Source organism: Mytilus edulis, chromosome 13 (genome assembly GCF_963676685.1).
Source record: "Mytilus edulis chromosome 13, xbMytEdul2.2, whole genome shotgun sequence".
Taxonomy (NCBI): domain Eukaryota; kingdom Metazoa; phylum Mollusca; class Bivalvia; order Mytilida; family Mytilidae; genus Mytilus; species Mytilus edulis.
The window spans coordinates 44,109,864-44,119,822 of NC_092356.1; the positions used below are offsets into that span (position 1 = coordinate 44,109,864).

Here is a 9,959-nt window from a genome sequence, read left to right on the forward strand (position 1 = left end):
TAACCCAAATGTGCATGGTTTTACCTCTGTGGTAGTATCCATTCGCGGATCTATAATTTTTCATAAGTAGGGGCCCACTGACCGCTTAAGAGGGCCCGCTGCTGTCACGCTCCAGTGATTTACTATATAAGTTAAAATCAAGGAGAAACGTAATCTGAAGAATACAATATGACATTTTGAGAATCGCTTTTGTTACAAGTTTGAAAAGCTATATATTTGATGAAGAATGAATGAGGAGTTTGTATTACAATTGGAAAATACATGTATCATAAATCCTAAAGTCATCAACTAATTTTTTTTTTCATTTGTTGCAAGTGCATTTATCACATAATTCTACAATAAAAATTCCTCGCATCTTTGAAAATTCTACATTAATAATGACTGCACTAACAGTGATAATTCGTCGCATCTATAGTTAAAATGGATCGCTTTCAATAATCGATATGCTATATTATGATGCTTTTATAACACTTATTTGAAGTTTAATGCTATGTTTGTATATTATAAAGACATATCACAATGAAAATATGTTAAAACTTAACTTAAAATCCTTTAACTTGATATTTTCAAAACGTAAACAAATACAGTTTTCCCATGATCCTTTATTCTACAATAGACATACCCGCATATAACAGTAAAAATGAACTAGCTGGATTCGCACTTTATATACACTGTATATATATATAAATATATACATATCAGCAAATGATAAAGTCTTCCTTTTAAAACTTACTTCTGTTTTCAATGAACGAAAAAATATCTATAAATAATCTCTTTATACAAACAAAAAGATTTGAGGAATGCAATGCATGTAATGCATAGTGATACGTATTTCTTAAAGTGTTGTTCTGTTCAAAATCATTAGGAAAACCTATCTGATCTTGTGATACCCTGAAGTATAAGGTTTATAGTATATAAAATGACTGTGCTAAACACAGCAGTATTAATCCTTTTATATCTTTTATATATATTCTAAATTCAAAATTATGAGCCTGAATATTTCTCCAGTGCCCTCTACTAAGTGCAACGTGTTATAAAATCGTATCCTTTGTCTAGTGAAAAGTCAGAATTTGTTCACTTCTATAATGTCGGTTATAACACCAATCAACTTCCACGGAATTTCATCTCTGATAAGTATGCAATACTTATGATCTTTTATGTTTTTATGTACAATAAAAGACATTTAACGTTGCGTTAGGCTGTTATAAGATATTACATAACATAAGTCAATTGTTTTATATGCGCTATCATTTCAATAATCGTCTTCACAGATATAATATGTTGGTGCAGCTTGAGAATTTCCTATTATTTTGTACGGAAGCCGATAAGGGCCATTCAAAAAAAAAAAAAGATGTCGTAATTACGACATAGTTTGTCGTAATAACGACATCGCTATGTCGTTAAAATGACATAGTATGTCGTTATAACAACATAATTTTAAGTCGTAATAACGACATGATTTGTCGAAAGAACGACATAATTATGTCGTAATTACGACATATTATGTCGAAATTACGACATAACATGTCATAATAACGACATAACATGTCGTAATAACGACATAATATGTCGTTATTTCGACATCGCTATGTTGTTTAAACGACATAATTTGTGGAAATAACGACATAATGATGTCGTAAATACGACATAATCTGTCGAAATAACGACATAACATGTTGAAATAACGACATAACATGTCGTAAGAACGACATAATATGTCATTATTTCGACATCGCTATGTTGTTCAAACGACATAATTTGTCGAAATAACGACATAATGATGTCGTAATTACGACATAATATGTCGAAATTACGACATAACATGTCGAAATAACGACATAACATGTCGTAATAACGACATAATATGTCGAAATAACGACATGCTATGTCGTTATTACAACATAATTATGTCGTAATTACGAGATGGTTTTCTCGTTACCGCGTTCGATTTGACATTGTCACGTGTATATTGCCTTCCGGAAATGGTAGACAGTACAAAGAAGAAAGGTTTGTTTTTAAGAATTTTCATTGTAAATAGCCAAATTATTTTATGAAAATGGTCAGTAGACACAAGCAGGATTTCTAGAAAAGAGGATGGACACGGAGTGGAACAGGATTCAATAAGGAAACTCACAAAACTTGAAAAATACAAGACCAAGAAGTTTTTTGGGTGTACAGGCGCGGGGAGGGGGGGGGGGGGGCAATGTTGCGACTGGTTTATATAAAGCATTATCGTCCGTTTAATTTAAGAAATTTCTTTAAGAAATGCCAGAATAACCTTTATTACGGAATAGTTTAGCTAATTATTTTAATTTAGCTAAGAACTCAATAAAAGTTTTCCCGTTTGAATGGTTTTACACTAGTAATTTTGGGGCCCTTTATAGCTTGCTGTTCGGTGTGAGCCAGGGCTCCATGTTGAAGGCCGTACGTTGACCTATAATGGTTTACTTTTAAAAAAAAAATATTATTTGGATAGAGAGTTGTCTCATTGGCACTCACACCACATCTGCCTACATCTATATAGTACATAGTGAATAGAAATGAGACAATGTATATGTGTTATTTTATTTTTGTTTACTTCAAATTGGATACAAAACGGCTAAAACACGTATCAAATATAATTTTTTTTAAAGATTTAAAACTGTCTTTGTCGATATTTTCACTATTCTTAAACAGCTAAGCATAAACCATATATTTCCCATACACAAGCATTAGCTGTAAAAATAAAACGGGGGTCCAATATGAAAATTAATGCAGTTTTGAATAGGTTATTGGCTGCTCGGGACTATTAACGGTTGAGTGCTAATCTCTGTCTATTTTTTTTTATTTCAGATTAAAATGGATATTGATAGAACATCTATCTGTAAATTCTATTTTCGTTTGGGATTTGAGTACAAATACATCTTAAAGTTCCTCGCTGAACAACATGGGATTGTCATTAGTATGAGAACCTTAAAGAGGACACTAAAGGGGGCCGGATTAAGGCGGCGCAAGTCAAAGACAGATGTATTGGAAGCAGCGCTCTTCATACAAGACAAGATTTCGAGTGGTGCTGATTACGGATACCGCTGGATGCACCTTCAGTGCACCCAGAATGGACTAAATGTTCCTCGTGATACAGTTGAAATGATGATGAAGCTTCTTGATCCTGTTGGCGTTAAGATGCGTTCAAAGAAAAGATTAAGACGGAGACATTATTTTGCAAGGGGCCCAGATTTCGTGTGGCATCTTGATTCGTATGATAAACTAAAACGGTATGGTCTCTGCATAAATGGCTGCCTTGATGGATTCTCCAGACAACTTATTTGGCTAAATGCATATTCAACCAGTAGTAATCCCAGAATTATTGCAGGCTACTATATGGAGGCTGTTAGCAAGATAAAAGGGTGTCCTTCTCGAGTACGTGGAGACCATGGAACAGAAAATGGTCATGTAGCAGCGTTTCAAAACTTTCTAGCTGAAAAAGAAAGTTTTATTTACGAACCAAGCACAGGAAATCAAAGAATAGAGAGTTTTTGGTACATTTTGAGACGCCAGTGCTGTCAGGTTTGGATTGAAAAGCTCGGTGTCTTGGTAGATGATGGTCTATATAATGGCGATCTTCTTGATAAGAATTTGATACAGTATTGTTGCATGTCTGTGCTTCAGGTAAGTTACTGCTCTAATTACATATTTTTAACAAAACTGAACCTCTATTTTTTTCTACTAACGATTCTATTTTAATATCGTTGCGAAATGATAATAGGTTACCAGCTGACAACTTCGGTTTTCCAGATATATGTTGACTCAAAGTATATAAAACAGAAGATGTGGTATGATTGCCAATGAGACAACTGTCCTCAAGAGTCCAAAATGACACACCCATTAACAACTATAGGTCATCATACGGCCTTCAACAATGAGCAAAGCCCACATTGCATACATTATATTGCACTATATAAGGGATATCAGTACAAGATCCATAAAATTTCAATTAAGAAAAATAATAGTACAGTTCCTATTTTATCTTAGTGACTTACAAATATGTAAGAGATTGGAAGTTTAATTATTCGGTATAATAATAATAATAATAATAAACCAATATACGCATACTGTCAAAGTATATATATAATTCATTAGCACAAACTTTAGAAACAGTAAGATTTTGCGAGTCTTGGTGAGTAGTGGAACCGTTTTTAAAACAACTATTTCGAAGCGAGCGTATATAAATTAAATATTTTTGACAGTTTATCAATATGGTCTTTAAAACTGAAACTTCATATCACGTGAACCGACTTAACTGAACCCGTTCATATAAGAAATTACTCTTCTATTTTTTTTCTCTGCCAAATAGTTTAGAAATAACATACAAATTGTGCTCCATCCTAATAACTCGCGTAGTACCTTATCACATGTTAGATGTTGTTTCGATAAGAAGCAAATAATGAGAACAAAACCGCTGATGACGTCATGTTCACGTTTATAAAATTATGTATATGACTTATAGTAAAAAAACCACTTTCAGATAATCAGAATGTGTGTTACATCCAAACTTAGAATTTTCCCTGTGCTCATCGTTCCATTTGTACCAGGTACTGTGCGCTTAATGAGTATACGTTAATTGTACATTAAAAGCTAATCCTTATGAGCATGCCTTTTTCAGACGGAAAATGGGCTTATAAGTTATATTAGCATAAAGAAATCTACGGGTAACCAGCTTTACGAGCAGTGTATATTGTTCCTGGCTATGCCAAATCAGCAGGCTGTCTGGTTTCATATACAAGGGTAATATGTTGGGAAGGTATATGTGTGTTGCTACCTCGTTGTCATGCATGCGGGGTTAATAGTCAAGATTCGAAATAACTCCGACATATTTAATTTATATCTCAACATAGTCCAGATATGTTTAACATAACTTGTCAATAAGCCAGAGTGGACTTTTGTGCTGCTTTTTATTGTTTGTTTAAAAAAATGGATTTAAACTCGTGTAATTTTCTGTCGAATTTTTTTAATGAAGGATAAAGGCCAGACCCATTTAACTTGATTGAACGGGGGCAGTTCATGTTCATTTCCCTTTTTTTTTGAAGTATTTTTTTACGCGGCGTGACCGATTTTTTATGTATTTTGACGTTATTTTTACTCAGAATATTTCTTTTTTCTTTTTTCATTGTCTAATTATATTTGACGGCAAAAACATACCCCTCCCCTCAGAGTTAAAATAATCGGCTCCTTAAGTTACTTGTACTTTTCAAGTGCATGCATAGTTTGTAACAGGTCGAACGACGACGTTCTTAAGCTGCTTGTTTGCAGCTTATATAAGTCCGTGTACCATTATTCTTTGAATTTGAGTGTTGTAAGAAATCGAAATTTAAATCAGATTCACATTGTTGATTTTGACAAATTAGCAGAGATATCATCTGTTTTATTGAATGTCTTTCATTTTTATTTTAGAACGAATTGAATGACGTGATGACAACCTGGAATATACATCAGATTCGCCCTACAAAAAACCAGAATTGTCCACATGGCAGACCTATGGTCATGTATATGATTCCGACTTCATATGAAACTCGAAGTTACAGAATCGAAGTGGATCAAGATAAAATCGATGTCTGTAAAACTGAATGCATCTTTCGTCAAGATCAAGTTTGTGATGAAGACATATGGGATCTATGTGGAATTTACATGAAGGAAAACGCTCTTTCATTACCAACCAGCCTTGATACAGCAATTGCACTGTACAAAATCCTGAGGGATTTATTTCATGAAGATATATAGCTGATACAATGTGAATGTGAACACCATGACCGAGTAGCCCACATGATGATATTGATATTCGTTCTGTTTCAACATGTAAAATTTTGAAATAAGCATTGAAAATCAGACGTATACTCAGTAAAATCAATATAGTGCTTTTAAAACCAAAAAATAATACAATACTACAATACTGTTTTCAGTCTCTAGATAGTTCATGTTTCGTTCTGTGTTGACCAAAAGATAAATGAGGCAAATTCAATTATTTGAAGGATTCAAAGTTATGACCCACCTACGATACTAGAGGGGCTTTATGTTTTCTGGTCTGTACGTCCGTCCGTCCGTCTGTTCGTCCCACTTCAGGGTATAGTTTTTGGTCAAGGTAGTTTTTGATAAAGTTGAAGTCCAATCAACTTGAAACTTAGTACACATGTTCCTTATAATATGATCTTTCTAATTTTAATACAAAATAAGAGTTTTGACCCCAATTTCACGGTCCACTGAACAAAGAAAATGAAGATAATTTGGTATGAGTGCCAATGAGACAACTCTCCACCTACGTCACAGTGTAGTTTAAGTAAGCAATTAAAGGTCACATTACGAGCTTCACCGCTCAGCTGTAACTCCCGACGATCAACACGTTATACTTGTACTATATTTTGCCTTTCTGTTTTTCGATTCGGTCGCCACTCATGAGTCTTTTACAGTCGAAATGTGCGTCTGGCGTAATTCTAATAATAAGCCTGGTACCTTTTATATGTATTTATAAGGCTACCAATGGGTCTTAAATGTATGACCAGGTTGTTGGTCACCTCTCTCATATTCCTTAGTTTCGGGGGAAACTAGCGGTAGTTTAGATAAAGTCCAAGTCGCTTGAAAGTTTACATATTTATTTCACATCCATATAATTCAAATATCAAAACATAACTGAATAACAACATAAAAATAAATACAAAATAGAAATACAAAAGACTGATTGACATACGGAAAAGGAACCAATCAAATATCTTTTAATAAATAATATTAATTCGCGTTTTGCCGAAAGCGGGAATAAGGATTAAAAACATGCTTCGTATAAGTTTGTCAAGAATGGCTTTCGGCAGTTATCACTTAGTGTCAAATTATCTATGTTCTTTGTTACAAAACCTTTTATCTTAAAGACAGATATAAATCTTTGATAATTAATCTAAATGAAAGGATTATAGTTAAATGTAAAATACAAGTAACTTTTGAATAGCGTAGAATACAATAAACTGATAAATTATTAAAACGCAATGAGGACTCGGAATAATTGATAAAAAAGCAAATATTATAAAAATATACAAAATCCTAAATATGAACTTTGAACGAATAATTGTCGGGTCATAAATGCACCGAAAAACTCCCTCACCTAGAGGCGTGCTTTATCGGTCCCTTAACAAAATTGTCTACCAGCTCAGTGATAATGGACGTCATACCACAGGGACTCGGTTAGCAGATTAAAATTTTGTAAATCAATGTTTTTAATTACTTTTGTTATTATTTCCTGTCTATTTCATATGCATTACTATATGAACGTATTTAACGTTGCCATCACTATTTCTTTGTTTTCTGGCAATGTGCAGTTTACTATCCACATCCATATACTGAAAAAAACCTAGATTTTTTTCAGTATATGGATATGGATAGAACTATATTAACGTATTTAGCGTTGCCATCACTATTTCTTTGTTTTCTGGCAATGTGCAGTTTACTATCCATATCCATATACTGAAAAAACCTAGTGATGGCAACGTCAAATACGTTAATATAGTAATGCAAATAGACAGGAAATAATAAGAAAATTAATTAAAAACATTGATTTACAAAATTTTAATCTGCTAACCGAGTCCCTGTGCGTCATACTAGTAAACTCCGAAATATACACAAGAAACTAACATTGATAATCATGCAAGACTAACAAAGGCTAGAGGCTCTCGACCTGGGACTGGCGCAACAATGCCGCAGGGGTTGAACGTGTATTTTGAAATCCCAACCCCCACCATCTAATACTACTAGCGTATGGAGAGAAAAAACACACAACAACACGCATAGTAAAACTAAGTTCAAAAGAAGTCCGATGTCAGAATAGGTAACAAATGAAAATAAAAAAATATATATCAGTATATGCATTCTACACAGTAAACTTATTTAAGATTTCCAGAAAACAAGGGGTTATTTCAGTAGTTATTGTCTTCCAGAAAGCAATTCTTTCGTAGTAGACTTAAAACATGGGTTGAAAATTTATATGTAGAAAGGTGATTCATGTACAATTTAAGATATAAAATTGAGTATGGAATGGGGAATGTGTCAAAGAGACAACAATCCGACCATAGAAAAAACAACAGCAGAAGGTCACCACAGGTCTTCAATGTAGCAAGAAATTCCCGCATCTGAAGGCGTCCTTCAGCTGGCCCCTAAACAAATATATACTAGTTCAGTGATAATAAACGCCATACCGTAATTTCCAATTTCTACACAAGAAACTAAAATTAAAATGATATAAGACTAACAAAGGCCAGAGGCTCCTGACTTGGGACAGGCGAAAAAATGCAGCGGGTGTTAGAAAGTTTAGAAAAAAATCGTAATAAATCTGTGAAAATTAAAAAAATCGGTAGAATAGATAGGGATGTGAATTGTGGTCTGACCCCTGAACAACAGGCTCCTGACTTGGGACAGGTAATATAAATTCTAGTATCTGAGAAATTAAAAAAAACGCAAAAATTTTACCGAGTCACTCATGTGTAAAATGTAGATCAAAGTGATCTTTTTGTTTGGTGAACTACCCAAGGTCTATCTACTGACCAAATATCATTGCTATCCCATATAAAGTATATGTGAAACAACATGAAAGGCATAACTTTACTAGTCTAAGATAGGGTCGGATGTATGGACGACCAGACAAGGGCAATACTATATGCCTCCTTGACCTATGTGATTTGGGGCATACAAATCATAAAAAGTTTAACATAACCAATGGGCTGTGAACTTGAAGACCAGTGTCAGATGAGAGGTTTCAGACGGCAAGTAGCAGTACACCCCTGGATGAATCCATTGACCAAATATCATTGACCTACCATTTAGTTACTGAAACAGACTTTAACAGGTTGTTAACATAGTTGGTGGACCATGAAAATAAGGTTACGGTCAGGTGACATGTGCATCTTCAGCCGATTCGATAGATCAATACATTCATTTACCACTCATAGTTACATTGAATAAAAAAACATAAAAATTTTCAACCTGGTCGGTCAATGGGTCATGAAAATGAATGAGGTCAATGACAGGTGTCAGACTGACCTAAACAAACCTGCGAAGTGTTCCATAGACCAAATACCATTGGCCTATCACTTGCAGTTACCGAGAAACAGACCGAATCACAAAAAAATATTTACGCCGCTGTCGCAGGAATTGCAATTCATATATAGATATAGGAAGATGTGGTGTGAGTGCCAATGAGACAACTCTCCATCCAAATAGCAATTTAAAAAGTAAACCATTATAGGTTAAAGTATGTCTGGCTTTCTACGACTTTCATAGCAGGCGAGTCAAAAACTTGTTACTTCGCTCATGCGGTTTATTTTAAGTAGATGTGTCCATGTTGTCGCTTGTTGGTCATAATCGACGGACGCCAAGTGGTGACAATAGCTTCCCAAAATATATTTCAACTATGATGATGGGTCAAACTTGGGAAGAACAAAATTTGCAAATATTATATGTTATTCAGGTCTTAGACAGGGTATATACTGTAACATTCCCGGCTAACAGTTTATATCCCCTGAGCCGAAGGCGAAGGGAATTTAAGTCCTTAGCCGGGAAAGTCACAGTATATACCCTTTCTGAGACCTGAATTACACATATATTACGGATTACCCCTGACTTAATGTTATTTTCCAGTGCAGGTATTTGATTACAACACATAAATATAAGTTGAAAAACCCAACCTGATATGTTCGGCATACGTGAAGGATTTTCTAATTTGCTGTGAACATAATTTTATCGTGTATATAATAATTCATAAGAACAATTTCAACATTAAATTTAAGTATTAAAAGCGTTAATTGCGTGATTTTGTATCAAACATCTATTATTTACTGAAGCACGTCATTATTTTCCCTCTGTGAGCCTCTGACAGTGTGATAACTTTTGACTACAATTGGGGATAAAAACGTCGTATATACCCCGGGCAGTTTCCTGAATATATACTG

At 34.2% G+C, this 9,959-nt stretch overlaps 1 protein-coding gene across 1 annotated transcript; it reads left to right on the top strand.

The window, feature by feature from the left end:
* Positions 1-2,833: 2,833 nt before the first annotated feature.
* Positions 2,834-5,910, top strand: LOC139501047 (uncharacterized). Its single transcript, XM_071290002.1, has 2 exons — positions 2,834-3,648; positions 5,431-5,910. Exons 1-2 carry the CDS (start codon positions 2,839-2,841, stop codon positions 5,755-5,757), a joined length of 1,137 nt encoding a protein of 378 aa, XP_071146103.1. The 5' UTR covers positions 2,834-2,838; the 3' UTR covers positions 5,758-5,910.
* The last annotated feature ends 4,049 nt before the right edge of the window (positions 5,911-9,959 follow it).